This window comes from Drosophila albomicans, chromosome 3, assembly GCF_009650485.2.
Source record: "Drosophila albomicans strain 15112-1751.03 chromosome 3, ASM965048v2, whole genome shotgun sequence".
Classification (NCBI taxonomy): Eukaryota; Metazoa; Arthropoda; class Insecta; order Diptera; family Drosophilidae; genus Drosophila; species Drosophila albomicans.
In genome coordinates this window covers 39,092,374-39,118,071 of record NC_047629.2, presented here as the reverse complement: position 1 = coordinate 39,118,071, position 25,698 = coordinate 39,092,374, and the positions used below count along the sequence as shown (strand labels likewise).

The 25,698-nt window shown below is 43.3% G+C and overlaps 2 protein-coding genes across 21 annotated transcripts; one reads left to right on the top strand and one right to left on the bottom strand.

Annotated features, from left to right (window-relative positions):
* Positions 1–131: 131 nt before the first annotated feature.
* LOC117570988 (arginine-glutamic acid dipeptide repeats protein) lies at positions 132–22,757 on the top strand. 19 transcript variants are annotated; one of them, XR_004572404.2, is made up of 16 exons: positions 132–229; positions 1,571–1,831; positions 11,709–11,840; positions 12,928–13,161; positions 13,234–18,358; positions 18,421–18,544; positions 18,607–18,751; positions 18,818–18,978; positions 19,121–19,180; positions 19,432–19,515; positions 19,581–19,698; positions 20,215–20,314; positions 20,421–20,515; positions 20,568–20,620; positions 20,853–21,247; positions 21,378–22,757. XR_004572404.2 is itself a non-coding variant. In XM_052004323.1 (15 exons), the coding sequence occupies exons 3-15, from the start codon at positions 11,778–11,780 to the stop codon at positions 21,391–21,393; spliced, it is 6,369 nt and encodes a 2,122-aa protein (XP_051860283.1). In that variant the 5' UTR covers positions 139–707; positions 1,571–1,831; positions 11,709–11,777; the 3' UTR covers positions 21,394–22,757. The 19 variants fall into 19 exon arrangements, 2 of the variants coding, with proteins under 2 accessions (XP_051860283.1, XP_051860282.1); XR_004572403.2 differs by having other exon boundaries at positions 139–364; XR_004572402.2 differs by having other exon boundaries at positions 139–402.
* A 555-nt stretch (positions 22,758–23,312) lies between these two features.
* LOC117572504 (carbonic anhydrase 1-like) lies at positions 23,313–25,154 on the bottom strand. 2 transcript variants are annotated; one of them, XM_034255356.2, is made up of 4 exons: positions 24,776–25,154; positions 24,240–24,706; positions 23,950–24,180; positions 23,313–23,894 (listed from the first exon to the last, which is right to left on the bottom strand). In XM_034255356.2, the coding sequence occupies exons 1-4, from the start codon at positions 24,831–24,833 to the stop codon at positions 23,661–23,663; spliced, it is 990 nt and encodes a 329-aa protein (XP_034111247.1). In that variant the 5' UTR covers positions 24,834–25,154; the 3' UTR covers positions 23,313–23,660. The 2 variants fall into 2 exon arrangements, with proteins under 2 accessions (XP_034111247.1, XP_051860288.1); XM_052004328.1 differs by having other exon boundaries at positions 23,772–23,865.
* Positions 25,155–25,698: the final 544 nt, after the last annotated feature.

Here is a 25,698-nt window from a genome sequence, read left to right as displayed (position 1 = left end):
ACACTTATCGATTTCTTAATAATAAGCAACTGATATTACGTATGTCTTTACGTTACGCTGCATTTTCGATAGCCGATTGGTGGCAATCGAATGCGCAGTGCTGCCAGACTTTTGACCGTGCACAGAGTTGCATGGATTGTTGTTCATCGAGAGTCGCAAAATGGTGGCTTCTGCTATACGCGGAGAAATTTTGTTGTACCATTAAGAACAGAAAAAACACGCATTTGTGGTAATAAAATATAGTGAATTAATCGTGTAAAACATTAAAAAGGCCCTGCAATTGGAATACGCGTGTGGAAGTGTGCACAAATCGTGTCTTTTTTGTGGGAAGACTGCGAAAATATTTCTGAAACTCTTCTCCTCGGTAGGCAGCAATAAAAAAACGCAAAGCAAGCAAGCGAAGTGCGTGAGTGTTAGTGTTGGTGTTAGTGTTTGTGTGTATGTGAGTGTGTAAGTGCTTGTGCATGTGTATGGCGAGCGTGTGCGTGTGTGTGTGTGCGCAAAGTGTATGCAAAAAAGAAGAAGACAAAACAGAAGAGCATTAAAAAACGTATTGTTGCCCACTACTACTGACAACTTTTACGCGGCGCACACACAACGACGACAACGAAGTAGCAGCCGCAGCAGCAACAAAAACCAAGCAAACCAACAACAACGACGACGACAGAAAATTTACAATTCTCATTGTCTCTCTCTGTCTCGCAAATGTAAGCAACAACAACTACAACTACAACAAGTGTGCAAAAATTAATTATTATTTAAGTGTGTCACTAATTTCATTTGAAGCGTCCGAGTCGCAGTCGACGTCGACGTCTTCTTCGTAATGCGCAGCGTAGAAATCATTAAAATTTATTAGTGAAAAACGTATGAAAGCAGCGTCGCAGTCGCAGTTGACGACGGCGTCGGCGCTGCAACTGTGTTTGCACACAAAGCGGAGGCGAAGTGAAAAAGCTGAAGCTAAAGACGGCAGACGATGGAGACTTAGAGTTGCGCGTGGTGGGGGAGCATTTCTATTATGAACTTTTTTTTTGGGGTAGAACAATACAAAAACGGGCGACAAAAGACGGCAAAGGCTCAACAAATTTTGTGCTGAAAAGGAATCGCAAGCAAAGCGCAGCAGCAACAACGACAACAACAACATCGAGCAGCGTCACCCACCACCAACAACAACGTTGATGATGATGGTGGCCACCCCCTGAATATCGTGAATGCCCTTAACGCCCGCCAGCTCCGTCAACACTCCCCCTCTCGCTCACTCGCGTGCGCTCGCTATTGCTGCTGCTGTTGCTGTTGCGCTGCTGCAGCTTTGCTTTTGCTTTTGCTTTGTTGCTTTTTCGCTGACGTTAGCTGATAAAAAAAACAAAAACGAAAAGAAAAGAAAGATTGTTGTTGTTGCTGTTGTATTTTGTGTATCGCACCTCGCGCCTTTTTTATATTTTTGCATTTTGTTTCTTCGCGTCTCTTTTTTGTTGTAATCTGCTGCGACTGCTGCTTCTTCTTGTGCTTGCTCATAATCAACATTTCGGCTCTCTATCTCTCTTAGTCTTCTCACCTACGTAATTTCTTCCAGCTGTGCTTTGTGCAAATTAACCAAAATATACATTTCCGGCTGCCCAAATCATCCCCCTCCTGCTCTATCCGCCCCCTCCTTCGCCCACACTTTCTGTGCATTAAGCAAGAACAACTCCAACAACAGCAAGGAATTGCGTCGCAGTTAACGCCTCAGCATCAACATCACCAAGTAACGGGACCCGGCTAAGACAACGACAACGATACCCGACCCAAGTGGGAGCTAGAGCGAGAGGCAACACACATTTATATTGGATTCATGGTGAGTTGTGTTGTTGTTGCTGCTGTCCCTACGAACAGCTGTTCAACTAGGCACATATTTAATTATTTGTTTGCTTAACACACACACATACAAATTCGATACTTGCTCGCCGGCTCATGTGTCATCTTCTTATAATAAGGGGGGAGAAGGGTCACATTGCTATTCGCATCCTTCTTCCTCCGCTGTTTCGGTTCAGGGCCAAAACTATTGAACTCACTCACACGTACGCAGCATGTCTCTGTATGTGTGTGTGTTGGGGGGATTGCCCGCTGTGATAGACAAGCAAATTGCCAGGCTCACTCACGACTGCATCATAAACTAATTAGGTAAAGTGCTTCAAGTGCACACACACTCACACTCTTTACGCTCTCTTTCTCTCTCGCTCGTACTCAGTTTATTGTAATTTTGAAATGGTTCATTTCATCATAAACACAAGCAGAATCAGCAGCTGAAGAGGCAACGAGTCAATGTTTATAGAAGAGCACTTTGGCAACCCTAGAATAAATATTGTTCTTTTTCCTCAGTCACTCACTGAGTCACTAGTTCAAGTTCACATTGACGCTGATTCCAGTTCGCAACGGTGCATTAAAAGCACAAAAAAAAAAAACACACACATGCATATTTATACCTGCAGCTTGAAAGTTGTTAAAAGTTGTTGCATGCTCTCGCTTGTTATTCGAGTGCTCAAGTCGCAAAGCTGTCAGAGCGTAACATCTACAAGCTGTCAATTAGTTTGCTTGCTGTCGCTGATTAATTGCTGAATGCTCGATAACTTCATGTAAACCGCATATAACATGCAAAATAAAAATAAGAAATAATCAAAATTGCATATTAATCTATTTATTCGCTCGTTCTATAGATCTCCATTTGTTTCTCAAGTGTTTTGTCGAGCCATTAATATTAATAATATAGTATTAACTTTGTCTGTGAGAAATAAATTCCACTGAGTAGTGAAGACTATTAAATCGAAAATACTTCCTGTAAAAAGCAAATCAAATAAAATAATTGGTTTCAATAAGGAATATTTAATTATCGCCGTCAACACTTTTTCGATATATACACCATAAGGTGTCCGCAATACTTCCTGTACTTAAGTACCTTCGTATCTAGACTTTTTATAGATTTTTACGAGTATTATAAAATTCGTATTTCTGCTTATAACATGCGAAGGAAATTAAGCAAAAACTTAAGTTTTAGCAGCTCTATTTAAGATATGTACTCAACTTGTTGATAACAAAAGGTATTGCAACTAGTATTGTGTAGGAAGTACTTTTCAATTATTCCAGCGGCAAAGTTATTAGTCAACTTGGCACAAAAGCATTAGCAGCATTATCTTATCTAAAGTCGTACTGTCAAATTGTGTAGTTTTCCTTTAAAATGTGTGTCATTATAATGCTCTTATTATACTATTTATTCTGTCATAATCCATGTTGAATGCATATTATGTGGCAGAAGACACATTAAGCTGGCTGCCACATAATATTATATATATATATATATATATCTATATCACATCCGCCACATAGTGAAGCCAAGTGTTTGAAATTTGTAAGTTTCAGTTCCATGGAAATTTCTTAATGCGCCTTCCTCCTCGCCCTTCCCTGCTTATCGCACAGGGCATAAAAACCACTAGCCCCATTACCAACTTGCGCTTATCTCTCAACGCCACCCGCACAAGTCGCGAGTGGAGTGAGAAAGAATATGGGAGAGGTGAACAGAGTGTTCCTAATTATGGGGGAAATAAAAGCTGAAGTGTTTAATTAATAAATAACGTGCTAATAATGCATTTAATACAGAGCAACGAAAAACATAACCTGACAACGAACTTGAAAAGCGAACGGAAACTGAAAAATACAAAAAACAAAAACGAACTGAATGTGAAAAGAACAGAACTAAACCGAACAGAACAGAACTGTTGAGGAATGCGTTCACGCCCACGCCCATGTATACGCCTACGCCTCCTCAGTGATGTGATGTGATGCGATGTGGTTGTCTAGTTGGCCTTTTGAGTGCCAATGATGATGATGTTCTTGTTGATAATAAAGCGAGAGAGACGATTCGATGGAGCGAAGGTTGTCGGAGGTGGTTGGGGTTGAGGTTGATGTTGAGGTTGTGGCGCTACTGATGTTGAATTGTGGGGAAATTTGGGACGGCCTTTGATGTCGGTGTTTCGTGCGCTTTCATATTTTATTATTAGTCATTTTGGCTTATTTATAATACGCTGTTAAAGTTTTACGTTTTATTAATCTGTTTGGTGGGCTTTTAATTTATAATTGCCGCTTATCTGATTGAAAAAAGCGAGACACTTGGACTCGAGTGTCGATTTATTGACTGCGATTACAAATTGTGCCCACACTCAATGCTCCAAAGATACAAACACACTCACAGCCCTATGTTTATACTGCGTATGTTGGCCAATTATATAAGCATGGTAATTGATTCATAATATTAGCTGGTTCTATTTGATTTGAGGGGGAATTTTTGTTTAGCAAAGCAATAGAAATCAATTAGCAATAATAAATCAACTAGTTGAAGCTAAAATTGTTGCTTGAAAATACTTCCTATTATCCAGTCTACAACAAACTTTGAAGACCCTTTTGTTCACCAGTAATTTATTCTTTATTTAAACAATAAAAACTATATAAATTACGAGATTAATTTACTACAATAGAACTAAAATTAGTCTTCGTTGGAACTGCTTTCTTCAGCCTGCGACAAACTTAATAGACTCTTTGCAATTTGTGATTGCAAAGGGGCCATAAATTATATTCGATATTAAGATTCAAATTCAATATGCAGATAGTTATCTAATAAATCTGTTGTCAGCAAAGCAAACTTCATTTATAGTTTGTTTTTGTTTTATCACCTGGAAGTGATAGAAAAACAACAGCAGACAAACAACACACATCGTATATCAAATAATTCCAGCTGCATGCAACTCCATTAGCGATAAGATAATTAACACTCAAAGCGCTTATAAAATTCACATGCGAATAAAGCCAAATAATTAAGCGCAAGTTAATCGGTGTAAAATCAATGAGCGTCGAATATGCATTTAACATTATTCTGTGCTTAAACAACAATGCGAGCGCATAAATCTCTTGCATTGTGTGTAATTCGATTACAAGATTATTATAATACAGAGAGCAACAAAGGCGGCAGTAATAATGCCAACAACAGCTACAACAACTTCAAATTCACATGCAAAACGCTCATTTACAATATTTCCAAAGAGGCCCAGACACAAATTCTCTGACACTCGGTTGCCATACAACAACAACAAACAATGACGACAGACCCATAAACACTTGAAAAGACCCAACAACAACAACAATAACAACTACAATAGGGAACAAGAGAGCTAAGAAAGGGCAAGCGGTCTCCTTTTACATGCCCTTATTCTTCGTGTGTATATTGCCTTCCCCTTCCCATCCATTCGATACGTTATGAGCGCCCCTTCCGTTTTGGGCAAACGGGCGACATAAGTAACACGAAACAATTTCCAAATGAAGCGCGGATAAGCCGCAAAATCCTTAAAATACTCGATAAAATTACATAAAACTAATCGCACAAGCACACGCACACAACCAAATCGCACACACAGACACTGTGAAGAAGATAAAGCGAGAGAGTGAGAGAGAGGAGAGAATTGGCTGTATGACTAGCTGACTGGCTCTGCGATGAATGTGGCTGGGACAGACAAACGGACAGACAGAGAGACAGACAGACATGCAGAGAATGATGAAGGTATCTACACCGACAATCTGTTTAACAACTTCATGAGCAGCAAATCCAACAAATCGTATAAACGACACAACGACGATGGCGATGACGACGATGACGATGACGCTGACGATGGCAATGTGGAGAGACGAACGACAGCGAACGAAGCGAGCTTCGGCTTGCGAACATCGGGCAGACGAACCAGCCCCAAATGTGATGCACACACAACAACACAGGTTAAGCACTCTGGGCAGCGGCGAGTGGAGAATGAAGAGTGGAGACGAAGCGACGAAGTTGTTGTAGAGTCGTCGTGGGTCGTTTATTTGGTTGTGTGTTTGGTTTCGGTTTGGCTTTTTGGAGCGCCGCAGTAGTCTCTGAATAGATGCTCAATCGTTCGGTTGAATGAAGAGCAGCAACAGCAGCCGTATGCGATGGAGTATTGATGATGCGAGATGCTAACGATGCGACGGAGAGGGGAGAGTGAGGAGGGAGAGCAGCACTACTATGAATGGAGGGAATGTGGCATAATGTTCTTGTTGATGTTGAGTAATGGGCATAACAACTGTAAGCTGCCTGCACTCGAAAATTTTCAGTTGCCCTCACTTACTCACACACTCGCACACACACACACACTGTGATTTCCATGTGGCCCCCCAAAAGAAAAGAGAAATTTGTTGGGTTATTTATTTTTGTTAGCATGGGGTTAAACGCACGATATGCCAGCCAGCAAGTTGAGTGCTCCAATGATGTCTAACTGCCTCCGTCCCGTGCCGTTGCGTCTCCTCCTCTGTCTATCTTTCGACTTTTAGCCAGCTACTCGTCCTCCGTTTTTGCTTTGTTTCATACGTTTTTTGACTTTTCGGACGTCTGTTTTGATTTGTTGTGAAAATTTGGCTTTCACAACAAACATACGCTCTGTGCCAGATGCTATATACATACATACATACGAGTGTATTAATGTATGTGTGTGTGTGAGTGCCGTTGACTGGCCTCGGGGCACTTTCAGGTGCCTACAAACATTTAATGGGGTTTCCGCACTTGACACCACACAGAAAACTGCCCAGACATTCCAAGCTATTGAGCTCTTTATCTACAAAACTCTCTCTCTCTATCTAACTGTCTCTAGTTAACTTGAAGCTATTTGAGTGGAGTAGGGAAAGAGTATTATGCATATAATGCGCTTAAAGATTTAGCTACAGCTTCCCAGAAATGTTTGGAATTTATTGGGAAATTAATTTCAATCAAGCAAAACGTCAAAATAAATTAATGATAAATACTTTGAGCTATTTTAAAATATCTATAAATTGTTGTAGCAATGTTTCGACGAGAAAAGATTAAAGCAACGAAACGATTTATCAACAACATTTTCTCAGTTCATCTAAGAATGTTTTGCTGGGAATTTATTTTGCTGTAGCTTAAAGGGGTTCATTATTAATGGATTAAAATATTCATAAATTGTGAGAGAAAACTGAACGGGCAACATTTCAATGAATACAAATTGTTGGAAAAGTTGAATTTGATTACTAAGCAACATTTTTTTTTTTAAATGTTAATCAATGTACCATTGGTTAATCACACTTTGAAATATTTAATGTATTTTAGAATAAATCAACAGTATTTGGTTTAACACAATTCTAAAAATAGTATAATACTATAATGATATTTTTTGAAAGACAAAATGACTTGATTGACAGAAATTATTGGGGAAAACGTAATTTGTTCATCAAAGCTTTTTAGATATTTAGGTTTTACTCGTGAATAGTCCGCAGTAATTTTTGAATAAGTGCAACTAACTCTAAAAAATAAATAAAAGAATACAAAATATTTCATTTGATTGCGCAAAAATATTAAATTCCACTTCGAAATAAATTCTTGTGGAAAATGTTTCGAAATCATGGAATTATAAATTAAATTTCATAATGCAAACCACAAATTAAATAGCTTTGGTCGCACATTTATTGATTGGAGGGTCGCAACAGCTTAATTGTAATGCACAGTATTAATGACCCATTTGGTGTTGACCTTTTGGCCAAATGGAGGCAAACAAAAGTGTTTACACATTTGCATTCCGTTAGCGCATTTAATATTCGTCTACCTGACTGTCTCATGACCCATGCAATGAGTTGGCTGGGTGACTGGCTCAGAGTGCCCAGTAGATTATTAACATCCAGTTAATAACCACCCTAATGTTGTACAGTTGTGTGGCGGCGCATTCATCAGCGACCGCCGAGCAAGCTAGGTAGCGAGGCATTTTAAGTTGTCTGCTGCTCTTATTAACGCCGCATTTCTCGTTTGCTGCTGCTGCTGACGTTCGCTCGTTTGCTGCTGCTGTTGTAGTTGTTGTTGTTGTTGTTGTTGTTGTTGTAGGCTATTTGTCAGTCAATTAGTCAGCTTATTGGCAAGCGATGATTGCAGAGAGAAAAACAAGCTAAATACAAGCACAAACACAGAGGCCAGAGCCGAGCCACCCAACCCCACACACATACATACACACACACACGCACACATCGACTGACTGACGACGACAACCGACAGCTTTTCCATTTCAAAATTACGCTCACACAGCTACAGCCACAACTACAGATACAGATACATTTACAGATACAAGATACATACACACAACCACACTCGAGGGAACGTGTGTGCGTCGACGTCGCCGTCGTCGTCGTCGTTTAGCCGCGTGCGTACACACAATTTTCCGCTACTCATGATACAAATTGTTTATTGGATTTCCTCTTGCCATCGCCGTCGTCGTCGTCGTGCTGCTTTGCTAAGTTTTATTTTCATTTACATTTCTCGTTTTGTTTCTTTTTATGTTTATGGGCTGTTTAGAAAACAATTTGCGGCACCACCGGCCCCACACTCTTGCTCCCCCTCCTCGTTCCTTCTCTCTCTCACTCTCCGTTTTTCTCTTTCACACGCACGCTATATACAGCGTACATATCTATCTGCTTTGGGATTATGTGCGTGTATTTTGTAAGTTGATAAAGCGCGTGTTGACATTAATCGAGGGAACGCGCCGTTTGAAATTGACAGCGTTATTGGCCTTAAATTTTGTTTGGCCTCAGACCAACGATGAGACCAAACCCAACCAGACCCGACCCGAACCGATCCAACCAGCAACCACTGACCATAGACTCCAGCTACATTTGGCGGCTGTGCTGACTCACAGAGTGCAGAGCTCGGGCACTCGAAACTGGCCAACACAGTTTGGTCACGTACCCACAGCGATGTACAGAGCAATAACAACAACAACAACAGCAGCAACAACATCAACTGTAACAGCAACAGCAACCAACGCCCCATCATCGAGCTGTTGCTGCTGCCATAATTTGTGGTCTTTTACTGTGAAATGTTGTATGTGTGTGCGAGTGTGTGTGTGTTGTTGCAGCCGCCGCTCTGCTATGCTGTTTGCCCATTGTTGTTGTGCCGCAACCTCAGCGCAGGGCATTATGATACGGCTATTAATACATACAAACACACACTCGCAGTAAATGCAAAAGGGAAGGAAGGAAGAGGGGCGAAAAAGGGGAAGGAAAGGGAAGGGAGACTGTATCCCGAAGGCGACGGCATCACTTTTTTGGTGGTGGCAAAAATGTTCGAGCCTTTCATTTTGCCTTTTTAGATTTTATGGCTTTTGTGCGTTACAACGGCGCTTTTTGTAGTACATTTGTTTTATAACAGCCACCGCAGAAGCAGCAGCAACATCAGCAGCTACAGCAGTAGCACCACTCGTCCAGACCGCGAGGGGTCGTTGTAGTTGAGCAGAAGCAGCAGCAGGAGGAGGAGAGAGAGAGGGGAGGTAGGACTGTGCACACACAGCTTAGCACATTGCTCGCAGTTATTACACAATTTTCCCCAAAGCGCCAGCAGCCACTTGGGCCATTCGGCGTGTGCCCTGCAAACGAACAGCAAGCAACAGAAAGTGAGAGAGAGAAAACACGATAGATAGAGCGAGAGGTCGCAGTGTGGCTCACCTTCTGTTTATATGAAATTTTTCCACTCACGACTTGGCTCCCTTTGCCTCCTCGCCTTGCCTTGTCATGCCTTGCCTTGGTTTGCTTTGCCTCGTAAAAAAGTTGCTAACCAAGCAAGAGCAAGCCAAAGCCAAAGCCATGCCAAAACAGCCGTTGAGTCTACCCAAGTCCAAACAACCAACAAGCCAGGCAGGCAGACAGCTAGAGTCCGACAGTTGGCCAACGCCAACCAGGCCAGGCTAACTCGGTGTTGCTGCTGATGTCGCTGATAAGTGTTGGAGCCCCCCAAACGCAGCCAGTCGAGTGTTGCACAGTGGAGAAAACTCAATTGGTTAATTACATACTAAATCACACTTGTACTTTACAACCACTGCAAAGTTGTTAAAATGAGCAGGAGGATGAAACATTACAAGCTTGAATAGTAAAGGCAGAAATGCAGTAAAAAATATATGTGATGTGAATATACTTAGTGTGTAAACATTTTTTGCAACGTTATCTTACTAAATTAGCGAATAGTGAAATATAAATATAAATGACATTTAAAATTAATGTATTTTAAATAAATTTCTTTATTTCATTCCTTAGTGATGATAATTAGAAAACTTTGTTAGAATAAATGGAAAACAGGAGTAGTAAAAAGAAAAATAATACAGTCCAATTTGGTAAAATATGTTAAAGAAAATACAAAGTATGAAATATAAAGCATATACGGTTTTCTTAGAGAAAAAGTATTTACTATCAGATGATTTAAAATTAAAGATTATATTTAGTATTCGAACACAAATATTACATTTAAAAATACTTCTATGATGAGATATGAGGTAGTATTTGAGTTATAGATAGTTATAGAAATGTAGTATTTAATACTAATAAAGAATTAGAGTTGTATTCTTCATATCATTATAACAAATTGTTTGCACTTCAAAATGCAATTTAAATTGCTTATCAACCACTGTGCAGCTCAGGCAGCACTCCGTGCAGTCGTGGCCACAGTCCAGGAGTCCGTTCGTGCGACGAGACCCCCGACGCCTTGTCGTCGTCGCCGTCAGTCATTTAGGCGGCGTGTCGTGCCTTATTGAGTGTAAATCTGTCGACAATATTTCCCTTTTTCCTTTTCCTTTTTTTTGCGTTCTGTGCTGTATATGTATGTATTTTTTTTGCGCCTGAGCAAAGCCGAGTCGAGCCGTAATGCTTTTTATTTGCGTCGGCATCGCTGCTGCTGCATTTAATTAATTGATTTTAATTGCCATAATTTGTGTGTCGTTGCCACACAACCGCAACCGCCGGCATTCGATTTCATTGACTGTGTGTGAGTGAGAGTGAGTGCGTGTGTAACTGTGTTTGTGTGGTTGTCATTGTATTGGCGATGTGATATTGATTCGTAAGCAAATTTAATGATAATTCCCCTGCTGCATGTTTGTCTCGCAGCGCTGCTGCTGCTGCTCGTTACAGTTATTCGCCGAGTTACTTGAGCGGAAAATCTGTTTACAGCTGCACGCACACTTGAGAGGCAGTCGAAGAAAAAGCACAAGCTGAATCTGTACTTCATTCTCTTCCCCTCTTCGGTCTGCTCGCCTGCCTGACGAACGCATTATAGCATATGTACGAGTGTGTTTACGATTAAGTGTCCGGGTAGTAACTTCATAGCCTCATCTTTTATTCCTCCCCTATTTCACAGACTGGCACATTATCCATGACCTTTTATTCATACGCTCACCGAGTAAATATACTGCGTGCGTCCGTCCCTCCGTTTGTCTGTCTGTCCGCATGTTTTTATGCAAATTAGTCGCTGAGTTGGGAATATATCTCGGTGAAATTTGGTAGGGATATTTCTTATTGATAGAGCTGACACATATTTAAGTGCGGCTCGAATGCATTTACTATTTTTTTATGATTTTATAGATTTAAGTGCGTTTCAACTTTATCCTTCGATTGCTCTCTTTGAAAGCAATTACAACTTATATTACATTTAATACATTTAAATGATGCTTGGCGAGAGTATTTAAACTTCCTCCTACCTATGACATATTTTCATTCTTATTTATTTATTTAAATGTTAAATATTTACGCTTTTTACCTGTCATGTTTGATCGCCTTATTGTTTCTCTTTTGTCCTTCGACCTTTTGCTGCAATCACTCATGAGTTCCTTTGTCTTTTTTCTTGGTATTTTTTGCAGTTGAATTTTCATATCATAGCGGGCATAAAAAGGCTTAACACTGGACCGGAAGCGTGTTTTTAAAGGGTGATGGCGGCCTCCACTCAAGGAGAAATACGAGTGGGTCCCGGCCACCAGGTAAACGATGTCTATGTACGTACATAACTCTCACAATTCAGAAATTCAGCTCACGGTAACAAAATAAAAAAAATGCAAATGAAAAAAGTAACCAACGTTTTTCTTTTTGTATTGTAATCGTAATGTTGCAAATTCTAATTGTAGTCCACCTCTCCTAGAGTCCTCCCTTCCTCTTCCTTCTTTTCCTTTTTAATTGAGTTAAAACAAAGCTCTAAATGTTTTCCCTAGTTGTCAATGAGAGGAGTAATTGAATTAAATACTTTTGTGCAAATATCATAAATAATTAATTACTGAATGTGTCATTGACAAGAGTAGTGAATAATTTAATACCTCTTCAATGCAGCTTCCTGCTGCATTTTGTTGCTGTAATAACTTTAATTAAATTACAATTAATTGTCAGTTGCGATAATTGAATACTTTACGCAAACAAGTTTAACTATTATTTCTATTGATCAACTTCTCTCAATGTGGACAACTGTGTTTTCAATCGTTGATTTGTAGTTTGTTAATCGAATAATAACCAACCGTTTTGTAAATAATACAACAATTGGCTTATCATCGTTTGTGTAACTAACGAGTAGCGTATCATTTGCAACCTTTTGAAGTAATTTTCCCGATTCCTGAACCCAACCCCCGAAACGAATTCCTGTTGGCAATTTGCAGGGCTTTGCGGTCAAATTGTTTACATGACCGAAAGTCCTCCGCAAATTGACTCTTTATCCTGAATACTCAAATTCCTGAACTCCTGAACTTCTCCTTTGCTCCCAAACACATACACGCACACCTTACATTAAATACATTGTTCATACATTTCATGCATTAGTTGTTAAGTTGTGTGTATCTTGTTGTATATCGTTGTGACACCAGACAAACTGCACAAAACACACTCGGCGTATACATAATCTACGTTATATGGCTTGCTGTGTGTTGTCACTGTTTTGTGTCTTGTTCTGTGTGCGTGTGTGTGAGTGTGTGAACTAAACTAATCCAAAGAAAAGTGAAAAAAGAAAGATTTGATGCGATGATGTTTGGCGTGTTTGAGTTTTTTTTTTATCAACTAATACCGCAACTTCTTCTGTCTTGTCTTGTCCTGTGACTGAAGGCAAAACTGCCCGATTATAATCCAATCTCAAGCTTCCCCGTTGACAAGGAAACCGATGAACGTGAACTAGAGGAAACAAGATGGAGTCCAGGCGTTGTGGCCGATGGCGACTTGTTAATGTTTCTGCGTGCCGCACGCTCCATGGCTGCATTTCAAGGAATGTGTGATGGCGGTTTAGAAGACGGTTGTTTGGCTGCCAGTCGCGACGACACAACAATTAACGCACTCGACGTGGTGAGTAACCACCACCCTCAATTATAACATTTAACTCGATGGTAATCCTATTATTACATTACATTTTTATAGCTACACGATTCTGGCTACGATCCAGGCAAAGCTCTACAAGCGCTCGTAAAGTGCCCCGTTTCGAAGGGCATTGACAAGAAGTGGACCGAGGACGAAACGAAAAAGTTCATCAAGGGTCTTCGCCAGTTTGGCAAAAATTTCTTCAGGATCCACAAGGACCTGTTGCCGCACAAGGACACACCGGAGCTGGTCGAATTCTACTATCTGTGGAAGAAGACGCCCGGCGCCAACAACAATCGCCCCCATCGGCGACGCAGACAGAGCGCATTGCGTCGCAATCGTGTCACGCGCGCCAATAATAGCACACCTCCCAAAAAGGAGGACACCCCGGAACCACAAGCTGCGACGACGGCGACGGCGGCGGCGTCGGCTGCAGACACGGCTGCGAGTCGCTCATCGCCCGCTGTCTCCAAGGAGGAGAACAGTTCTCTCACCGAGGACGACGCCAGCGAGTGTGACAGTGATTCGAGTCTGACCAACAAAAGGGATGAATCACCCTCTAGGATGAGGACGCGTAATAAACAACAGAATAACAATAACAACAACAACAGCAGCAGCGCCAGCAATGCATCCGGTGGTGGTGGCGTTGGCGGTGGAGGAGGTGCCTCCGCTGCTGCTGCAGCTGCCGCTTCGGTTAATGCCTCTGGCAACACTGGCAGCGGCGGCAAGGATCAATCCTCGGGTGGCGCTGGCAATGCCAACAGCAGTTCGGTAGCCAACGGCAAACGGCCCAAGCGGGGCTCTGAGACGCCAGACGCTGCGGCAGCTGCCGCCTCGGTCGATAGTCCCAAGACGCCGACCAAGAGCGTGGCGGAGGGATCCAGCAATAAGCGCAAGGGCGGCAAACAGGATACGCCGAACAAGAAGAAGCGCACCGAGACGGAGACGAACAGTAGCAGCGAGCAGACGAACAACAGCAACGACGACAACGCCATCAAGGACACCATAAAGCAACGCAAGCGTCCCGACAGTCCGGTCGAGAGCATGAACTCCGATTCACGTCCGGATTCGGTGCTCGACGATGGCGAATCGAATACAACGGACACGGACGGACGCACAGCGGAGCAGCAGTCCAGCAAGGATGGCAAAGAGCTCAACTGCAAGGAGGAGAGCGCTGTGACGTTGCCGGGCGAGTTGGATGCTAAGTCAGAGTTGAACGAGAAACCAATCAAAATGGAAACATCCTGCGCCGACGACAGCAAAGACACCATCAAGAACATGGACGAGGAGACGAATATTCAGGCACCGACCAGCATTCAACCGCTTAGCTTGAAGCCCACACACGTTGATGGGCTGATGAAGGAGTCCAGTTCCTTGGAGGCGCCACCAGTGGTCGCCGCTGTGGCGCCCATTGCCATGAAGGTGCCCACAATTGCCACCGTTGAGGCGTTAAATGCGTCTGTGGATCGTGATCGCAAGGAGTCCATCGAGAAGATGGACATTTGCGAGAGCGATGCCGCGCGTGATCCCGAGCTGCTCAAGAAGCTTGCCAGCATAAAGCAGGAGGCGTCACCTCAACAACAACAGCAGCAACAGTTGCAGCAGCAGCAACAACAGCAGCAGCAACTGCAACAACAACAGCAGCAGCAACAACAACAGCAACAACAGTTGCCCATTGTGCCGCCCGTCTCGGCAGCAGCGGGACCACTGCAGGAGCCCGTCTACATCAAGAAGGAACCAATGGAGGACTCCATGGACGCCACATGCAATCAAAACAGCAACGAGCCCCAAGATCTCAAGGTGAAAATTGAAATCAAAAACGAGGATCACAAGATCAACACCAGCGGCATGCCGCCCACCAGCTCAGCACCGCCGCTGCCCAATTCCCAGCTGGTTGGACTGCATCACAGTTCCGCCGATGCCCTCGGCGCTGAGCCGCTGCATCTGCAGCACTTGCAGCATGGTCCGCCACCACAGGCGCCGCCTGGCTACCTCATTGAGGGGCAATTAAAGTACGGGCCGCCGGGTTCGGCGCCGCCACAGCCGCCGCCGCAGCTGCACAGTGATCCGGGCAGCGCAGGACCGCCAGTGCCGCCCCAGAAGTATCCTGGCGATATGGAGCTGAAGTACAACGAGGCCGCCGTCAAGTTCGAGGCCAGTGGCAAATTTGCGCCACAGGAACTCAAGTATCCGGTGCCGCCTCCGCTGGACGCCCTGAAGTACAGCCAAGAGATGCAGGCAGCAGCTGCTGCAGCGGCCGCTGTAGGCAAGTACGATATGAAGTACATGATCGAGCAGCAAGGCAAGTATCCGGTGGAATTGGCGCCACCCAAACCTGGCTACCAGGAGGCGCTCAAGATACCCGACGTCAAGCCGGGCTTTGGCCACTTGCCGCACAACATTGGCTCGCCCTTGGACGGCAGCGGTCCTGGGCCGGGCCACAAATATGCGCCCGCCGGCCAGCCTGGACCGCCAGGCCCTCTGGATCCGCAGCAACAGCCACCAGGAGCGACGCCGCCACCAACGATTGCCATGCCCAAGCCGCACTATCAGCACGATGTCCAAACACCGCCACTGGGACGACCCTTTGAGCCAGCCGGCCTTATGCTCAAGTACGGTGATCCGTTGGCTGCCAAATATGGGCCGCCACAGCCGCAGGATTTGAAGTATCCCATGCCACCCGTTTCCGCTGCCGGCGGCGAGAATTTGATCAAGTCTTCGCCGTATGGTCCGCCGCCAGAGAGTCCTATTGATGCATCGGCACGCTCGACACCTGGCCAGGATAGCCAGGGCAGCAATAGCAACAGCAACTCGCAGCCACCGACGTCACAGTCGCAAGTGCAAACGCAGCCACAGCAATTCCAGTCGCCACATCCGTCGCCGCATATGCCTTCGCCCGCTGGCGGCGGCCTGCCACCCGGCATGCATCCACAAAATCTCATCTCCCCGCACGGTCACGGACCACCGCCGCCCAATACATCCGGCGCTGGTCCCGCGCCCCAACCGCAGCCACCGACATCGCTTCATCAACCGGTGGGAGGTAGCTCGGTGCCGGGCCAGGGACCGCCCAGCCTGCAGCATGGTCTGCCCCCAGGCGGTCCAATTGGTGTGCCGCACTCGCAGATGTCCTCGATTGCCTCCTCGCTACCGGGCACGCTCTCGTCGCTGGGCGCACCCACGCTCTCGACGATGGCACCCTCGCATCCCATGCACCCGCATATGCATCCACATCAGCATCCGCATCTGCAAACGCTACAGTCGCTGCATCGTCCACATCCCGATCTGCCGCCCGCGATGCATCCGCATGCACCGATGCCAATGTCGCTGCAAGCCCCAGGACCGCCGCCACCGCACAGTCATGCACATCCCTTGGCGCCCGCGCATGCCCAACCATCACAAGTGGGTCCGGGACCCGGCGGTCCTGGACCAGCGGGCACAGTGCGCACGCCATCGCCGGCTCAGCAACAGCAGCTGCCTCCACGCAGTCTGCACGAGCCGCCGCCCACGTCTCGGGAACCGCCTTCATCGCACACATCGACGGCGCCATCGATGGCCAGCGCTGTGAACTCGGGGCCAGGCCAAGGACCCGGACCGGGACCAGGACCATTGCCGCATCAGTCACCGCATGCACATCGCACATCGCCGCTGCCCGGTCTCGCGCATCCGGCTGGCCTCATCGGTCATCCCATGGCCATACATCCGCATTTGCCGCACCTGCCGCCAGGTCATCCGGCGCACGCAGCTCTTGCGCATCCCGGTCACCATCTGCTCTCGCATTCAATAGCCGGTCTGAGTCATGGCGGTGGTCCCATTGCTTTACTTGCGGGTCCGGGCGGTTTGAGTGGCTTGCCGGAGTCGGCGCTGAGTCGCCGCACGCCGCCCAGTCATCTGTCACATCCGCATGCTTCGTCGGCACCCACAACGCCTCACTCGGCGGCCATCTCAACGAGCATGGCGCTGACCACCACACCCAGCACGGTGCCATCGTCCGCTTTCAGTCGCGCCAGTCCCAGCGTTCAACTCACAAGCGGTTCCGCTCCCGGAGGTCCTGGTGGACCCGGTGGCAGCAACAGCAGCACACCGAACAACTCCTCCTCCGCCGCTGCAGCTGCTGCGGCCGCTGCAGCAGCGCATCGTGCTGCCTCGCCAGCATCGAGTGTGGGCAGCCTGAGTCGTCAGAGTCCGCTGCATCCGGTGCCGCAGTCCCCGCTGAGTCATCATCCCTCATCGTCAGCGCTCTCCGCTGCAGCGGCAGCCGTGGCCGAGCGAGATCGCCATGCGCTACTACGTCAGCAGTCGCCGCACATGACTCCTCCGCCGGTGTCAAGCGCCTCCGGTCTGATGGCCAGTCCGCTGAGCAAGATGTACGCACCGCAACCGGGTCAACGTGGTCTGGGTACCTCGCCGCCGCCGCATCTGCGTCCCGGCGCATCACCGCCAGTTATACGGCATCCACAGATGCCGCTGCCATTGCCACTTATTGCGCCGGGCGGTGGCATACCCCAGATTGGTGTGCATCCTGGACAGTCGCCGTATCCGCATCCGTTGCTGCACCCCTCGGTCTTCTACTCGCCACACCATCATAATCCATTCAACTCGCCCTACGGCTATGCGCCCTACGGACCCAGCTTCCCCACCTACATGAAACCGCCACCGCCAGCCGGTCCCCTTGATCCGGCTGCCGTCATGGCTGCCCATCATGCTGGTCTGCCCGGTCCGCCGCCCCAAGCGCGTCAGGATGAGCAGAATGCCGCCGCCGCAGCAGCTGTGGCTGCGGAGAAGCAGCATTCAGCAGCAGTGGCAGCGGCCGCAGCAGCAGCGGCACAGCAACAACAGCAGCACAAGCCGCCACAGCAGCCGCAGCAACAACAGCAGCAGCAGTCGCAAGCACAGCAGCCAGGAGGTCCGCCACAGAACAAGCCGCCCACGCCAAAGACACCACAAGGCCCCGGTGGCGTGGGTGTTGGTCTGGGAGGTCCTGGCACGCCTACTGGACTACCGCCTGGTGCATATCCAGGTGCGCATATGCCGGGTTATCCGCCGCCACCACATCCGTCGCCGTTTGCGCCGCAGGATGGACAGCCGCATGGCCTCAAGCCAACCTCGCACATGGATGCGCTACGTGCTCATGCGCATTCTGCCAACTCGGCGGGTCTGGGCGGTCCACATCATCCAACCGAGCCATGTAAGTGTAGAGAACTCGATAAACTCTTAGGAGTATCCTTTAATATAACTCTTTTCTTATAGTGCCCATTGACATTGAGCCGGATCCGGAGCCAGAGATACCCAGCCCCACACACAATATACCGCGAGGTCCCAGTCCCGAGGCCAAGCCCGACGACACTGAATGCCATCGCTCGCAGTCGGCCATGTATGTCAAAAGTGTCCCTATAACTTAAGGAACTATCTAAACATTTTTTGTTTTGCTTGCAGCTTTGTGCGTCATATTGATCGTGGCGACTACAACTCGTGCACGCGTACGGATTTGATCTTCAAGCCGGTGACGGACTCCAAGCTGGCGCGCAAACGCGAGGAACGCGATCGCAAACTGGCTGAAAAGGAGCGTGAGCGACGTCAGGTGAGATACAACAATAATAAGCTTAACTTGAATAAACCTTATCAACAATATTTCACTTTTTCTTAGCAGCAGCAACAACAGCAGCAGCAGCAACAACAACAGCAGGCCGCAGCCGCACAACAAGCAGCGCAACAAGCCAAGCTCAAAGCGGAATTGAAGCCACCATATGCGGATACGCCCGCCTTGCGTCAGCTGTCGGAATACGCGCGTCCACATGTCGCCTTCAGGTGAGTGCATAGAACTTCTTTCCAAGTTATTTTACGATAATATTACTTTCGATTTGTAGTCAATTTTTGTTGTTTAGTAGTTAACATAAAGTTGTGATTATGTCGCGTACTGTATTTGTAATAATTTCCATTTCGATTTCAGTCCTGTTGAGCAGATGGTGCCTTATCATCATCCAATGAGCCCCATGTATAGCAGAGAGAGGTACAGTACCTAGTACAAGCCTGCCAAAATCCTCATCTCAGCACAAAAACCACAAACAAACATTTCTCATCTCCTAAGCCTAACTAACAACCAAACTGTATTTGCCTTATAATTTGCGCACATTTTAGTTTCTTAACCACATTCGCTTCTTATTTGCCTTGCCCGTAACCAACTCCTCGACAAAATGCATCATTTTCCATGCTTCTAGTTTGACAACTTTTATTTATATATTGTCATTCAACTAATTGCAGAGAATTGGAGGAGATCAAGAACGCACAAGCGGCCGCAGCGAGTCAATCGCGACTGGATCCGCACTGGATGGAATACTACAGACGGTAAGCAAAAGTCGACAAAGTAATCTCGAAATAGTCCTAATTTTGTATTCTGCTCTATTTTACAGCGGCATACATCCCTCGCAATTCCCGCTGTATGCAAATCCGGCGATTTCACAAATGGAACGCGAGCGTTTGGGCATACCGCCGCCACATCATGTGGGCATGGATCCGGGCGAGCATATGGTGCGTATCACATGACAGCATGACAACTTCTTCTACTCATAGTACACCAAAACTCAAAAGACTCCAAAACTCATATTCACAAAATCAATCGTATTTGGAAACAAACAAACCAACAAATCGAAACATTTTTGCACAAAAAAAACTCATTTGTCTATTTGTCAGTTCAAATTAACAACAAATCGAATAGAGTCTCAATCATGTGTCCATGTCCAAAAAGTACGTGTGCCTAACCACACTGCATCCTGCATCTAATTAATAATAGCTGGAGGTGCAAACTAACCATCGCCTCCATCAAAGCCAAATGCCATTTCAAAACAAGTCGGTGCTCGTTCGCTCGTTCGTTTTTGTTGCCATTTCTAACACGCATCTTATCTCCACTACTCAACATCAAATTTTCCGCATTTATCCACTTAACCAAATGTCGCTCAGCTGTCGCAGGCTGTGGCTCCATAATCCTCGAAAGTCAAGGCACCACTGGCTCTTTTGAAACTATCTACGATATTCAATAATTTTCAGATACGATTGACGAGAGAATATCATGCACACTCTCATACTCATTTACATTTGCCTTTGCATCCACAGCCGCAACCACCGGAGGCCGGTTTCCAACTGCCACGTGAGTTTGTATAACCATTGCGTCGCATTGCCAACAAAATAAAACTAATCCAAAATTCATTTGTTCTATTTCTATTTCTGTAACTTGTTCAACCCAAACAATGCAGCGAATGTTGGTCAATATCCACGGCCAAATATGCTTATACCTAGGGAGCCGCATTCGGATGTTTTGCTGAGGATGTCCTATGCAGATCAACTACAGGTTTCCCAAATCCCAATTCACCAATCCTAATTGATTAATTACATATATACAGTATTTACAGGCCGCCGAATTTCAACGTCAATCGCTGCACGAGCAATACTTCAGGTGAGCATCACATTTTCTTGGAGAGGAGATGAAAAAAGAAACAAATGAAACAAACGAACAACGACAACAGTCATCAAGAACAACAGTCACATCATCTGGCTTTCATCTTTCTCGCTCCATCTGTATTTTTGACTTTGTGACTTTTGTTTTGTGTCGTGTTTATTGTTTTGTCTTTGTGTTGTTGTGTTTTTTGTGTTTTGTATTTGTATCACACCCACTTCTCTCTCCCCAGACAACGGCCCAGATAAGTGGACTAAAGAGTGCTTAAAAAGAGAGAGAGAGACAGTAACTGGCAGGCAAGCAGGCTAACAGCAATTGTAGAATTCAATCCCCAAGCAACTGAACAAAGACAAAATACTCTTGGCGTGTCAACTGAGAGGAAAATGCTTTGTGTGTGATTTTTGTGTTCAAACGTTTACATTTTGCTTTTCTACTGCAAACCACAAAAACATCAACATCAACTACTACTACAACAACAACAGCAACAAAAAAGAACAACAATTAAATAAGCACATATTATAAACCAAAACAAGAAGCAACAAAAACAACAATAATAATATGTACCCCCAGGCTATGTAACTAGCAACTTTAAGTTGCGCAACGCTTTGTCCAGTTTATATGTAAAAAGTTAGTACTCTTTTGTGTCTTACATGTTTTAAATTTTCTTGTTTTGTTTGCATTTCTCATCCATTTCGCGTTCATAACTCTTTCTATTCTCATACAAAATATGCTGATATCCATGTTCTTGTTTCGACAGAAATCAGCTGCGTTAAGCGAAGCCTGGAAACTGCAGCTAAGAAACAAACAAAATCCTCTTACTGACAAGGAATCAAAATAAGCAAAAACAAAATGATGACAACCTGATGAAGGAGATATATAAGAAACTAAATGAAACAAGCAAACAAAACATGATGGTCGCAATATTTTAAGTATCGTCTTTATAGTGTATAGTGTTAACAGATGTAAACAAAATGAAAAGCGTGTTAATTATCGTTTAAGCTTACGAGAATTGATGATTAAGGCAAATTGGAACAAAATCAACAACAACAACAAAACTTAGCACACAAATTTTTTAAGGTTTTCAATGTGCATAATGTGCAACACACACATTTTCAGATTGTTGCACCACTTTGACTAAATACTAAGCTCTATTCAAATCAAATTAACTAGACACACTTGCAATTAGCTGAAAGAAAACAAGAGCAAAACCAAAACACACACTAACACACATTAAGAAAACCTTGTTAGAAACATTGCAAGGACCTTTAGTATATATTTATGTATATGCCGTAGAGTTTTATGCTATCACTTCCTCGATCCGGAAGATAGAACAATGCGCCTTTTTCCAGACCAACACATAGCCCCGTATAATGGGGCTCGTTCGAGCTCTTAATTGTCGCTACCTATAAACTATATAACTGCAACAGTAACTAATTTGGCATGAATGTATATGTAATTTAAAGTTATTATACTTCCAGCCACAATTAAACTATATATATATATATATTTATATTTTGTAACATTAGTACGCTTGCTGCTTATCCTGGAGTCTTGAAACCTTTTTTCTTGTGTTGGCTTTCTCGCTTTGCTTACTTACTACTCATTAATTTATTATTTTTGCTATAACTAGAGTATTATAACTATTATCGAAGAAATCAAAGCAACAAAAACATGTTTGTATAAAAAAGGAAACTAAAAAATAACAAATTATTAGAGAATAAGTGATAAATTTAAATATGTGAATTATGAATGCGGTTTTCAAAGCAAACACAAAAAAAAAACAAAGCGAGCAAGTAATTTGTAGAAATCGTCCCCTCCCCCCAAAAAAAATTCAATCCATGTACTATATTTACATATATGAAGAGAGAAGGCAGCCCGCGCATTTGTAGCAGCTGCAGTTTTTCGAGTGCTTAATTTATATTATTAGTAATTTATACACAACATATTATATAACAATGATTCGATGAGATGCATGCATTATAATACAAATTAATAAATCTATATGTCAATGACAAGGATTCTATTAACTATAGGGCCAATAAAACGAAAAACAAAAACACAAGAAAAAATGAAACCCACACATACACTGCGAAAATATATAATATATTTAAAAGCGTGCATTATACTATAAAATGAATTAAATATTTTTAAATACAATTTTTTAATTTCACATTTTGAATATACGCATTGCATTATAGTATATATTGATACATATAAACATTATATATATAAAAATATAATTATACAGCGTTTATTGTAGAATTTTGCGAGCATATTTAAAATACAAACAAAACAAAATGAAAAAGCTGAAAACCAAGCACACAAACAAATAAACAACTTGCGCCACATCATTTGGCACAGTTATCGGTTAAGATGTAAGATTGTAAAGTGAAAATCCAGGCGTACATATTTATATATACATATACAAAAAAGATAAAATGAAAACAAAAATAACACATGCAGCTATATATGCATCTGCTAAATATATAGTATATATATATTTCACACAAAAACAAAGCATATACACAATTCGATGATAATGATAATACAAAAATAAATTATTAAAAACCTGTAAAAACTAAGTAAAACAATAAAATTAGTTACATTAGTTACAAATTCAAGCAACCTTTATTTAAATGGAAACTACTTTTTCAATTGCTAAAGATTTTGATTTATTCAAATAAGGTAAGATAAAATCCCTAAAATTTGTTCTGCAGCTGATTATTTGTTTATTTGAAAAGCACATGAAATGCAATTTAAAGATAGTTGCAATAACATAACAAATTAACAAATGCTTATACAAACAGCGAAGTGTTTAATTTAAAAGAGAATTATTACTTGGTTTCCTTAAACCATTAATGTTCACATCTAGTATTTAGTATTGATTTAAGTTCCATAACGAAAACGACACCATAAAATAGCAGCACAAGTTCGCAGGCTGCGGCAAGGCTTAATTAAAATGTGAAGCATGCGAGCAATGCCTTTAACGCAAACAAAGTATGATGCGGTCTGCGTCGGTATACCAAGTAAACTATTCCAATTAAAAGGCTGCCAAAATATGGCCTTTTAGCAGCACGGACATGGCGATGCCCAGTAGGATAATCACATTTAAAGAGCTAGTCAAGGGCGCCGCACTAGGTGGAGGCATCCAGTTCGTTTGTAGATTGTCCTTGGGTACATTTTCGTAAATTAAACGATCATTAAGATTTTGAATTGGACGGAAATTGTTCTTCAAGTGCTCATCGCTGGCGGTGAGGTTGCGAAAGAGATTTAGCTGTGAGAGGATCATAATGAATTATATTACATTTTAAGAACTCAGTTGTGCTCACCTGGTACTCCGATATGTATATAGCATCTTGATAGTCAATCCAGAGCACTTCCTCTGAACAAGGTGGCGTTGTCAACGAACCAATGTAACTATAATACCTTGTTGAGTACGTTGAGAGAAACTTCCACAGTGGCAGAGGTTCTACCAAGTTTTTCGAGCTGTCTTTTCCTCTGATCCCGGATAACATCTCCACAAATTCGCCATAATAGGGATTCAATGGCCTTTCAACCACCTAAATTAAATGTTGATCAGTTTAAAGCAACATCTATAATACATAATTATTCTGTTTACCTTAAAGAAGAATGCTAATACCACAACGCCTTGTTCTTGATCCAATGCGCTGGCAAAGTCTGGGTATTTTAGACTACGCATCACCACATGTAGCTCAGCGGGATATCGTTGATTGTTGATCATATCCTCACTACCGAGTGTATCGTTCTCTCCCCAATGGAAATGGAACTGCTCAAATTGATAAACAGCATCTATTTTCAGAGGTCCGCCACTTAGACGCGGCTCTTTACCTTCTGTGAAGTTCATTGTGACCAGCACAGTGTGTCCATTGTTGGTCAAGGTTACCGACTTGGGTCGTAAATCGAAGTTGTAGTAATTCATTTTAGGATATTCCATCTTTATAACAGCCATTTTATTAATATTAATTGGACTTTGGTGCTTGCCATTGCATTGTTCGTAATCTCTTGCCCAAGTTCCGGGTCCGCGTTGGACTCCATAGCCAAAATCTGCTGCAGAAGTAACAGCAGCTGCAATATGAGTTATAAGTAATGTGCTTCATGTTTTGATTTATTTTTAGGAGTTCAATTATTACTTACCACAAACTAATAATAACATTACAGCTTTCCAGGCCATTCCAAATCGGAGCTTCCACATTTGATCCAATAAATCTTTTGACTGAGACTATCTTCGTGTTTTCAAGTCTGAAGCTATACAACAACTGTGATTGCAATTCAAGTGGCCAATGAAGTAGCAAGCTTGCTTATGACATAAATTGATTTTAAGCTCAATCACAGCTGTGCTCTATACCCAATAGACACATTAAACAAATAAATTGTTACAGTAAGTATGTTTTAATTAACGATTTTTAGATTAAGTGCATGCAGATAAAAGACATGACAGCACTTAAATTGGGGATTTATAAAAAACTAATTAAATTCGTTTTAAGTGACCCAGGATTGAACAGCTGATCGTAGCCTAAATTATCGAAAGCTACGCTTAAAATACTCAATACACATAAATCAAGCTCGATTTTACTTTTAGAAGAAAGATCAGCTAAAAATACCAAATGACGTTTCTTTCAATATTTATGTAAATACTCGTGTATCGACAAAAAGTATATAGTATCTATTTCAATAGGCAAAAGACCCAATCAAAAATATCAACAGAATAAAGTAAAGGGATCCACTTTAGTCTAATGAGATTGCTTTTCTCATTTTGTTGATAATAACTAATTGTGAGATAAATATATGTGGTGACCATCGGTACTTAGCTAAATTTAATGGCTTTTCATTTGTTTTTATTGCAGATATTTATCTGCAAAGCAATTGAACGAACGTTTTAGTAAATTGTGTTTCCATAATAGTTGAAGCTGATTATTGTCATTCACTTTAGGGGATATTATTTTCTATAATATTTTTAATGTTGTCTGGATGCAAATTACTCAGAACATTCACTGAAAATAGACAAATTTGTATAATTAAAAACATTTTTTATAAAAATTGTGATCTTAAAATGATAC

Coding starts and splice junctions, on each gene's coding strand:
- LOC117570988 (XM_052004322.1), top strand. CDS start 11,778: ATGGCGGCCTCCACTCAAGGAGAAATACGAGTGGGTCCCGGCCACCAG. Junction 11,841..12,927: donor ACCAGGTAAACGATGTCTAT/GTACGTACATAA, acceptor CTGTGACTGAAG/GCAAAACTGCCCGATTATAA. Junction 19,516..19,580: donor TGGATGGAATACTACAGACG/GTAAGCAAAAGT, acceptor TCTATTTTACAG/CGGCATACATCCCTCGCAAT.
- LOC117572504 (XM_034255356.2), bottom strand. CDS start 24,833: ATGTGGAAGCTCCGATTTGGAATGGCCTGGAAAGCTGTAATGTTATTA. Junction 24,707..24,775: donor AATGTTATTATTAGTTTGTG/GTAAGTAATAAT, acceptor CTCATATTGCAG/CTGCTGTTACTTCTGCAGCA. Junction 23,895..23,949: donor TATACATATCGGAGTACCAG/GTGAGCACAACT, acceptor ATCCTCTCACAG/CTAAATCTCTTTCGCAACCT.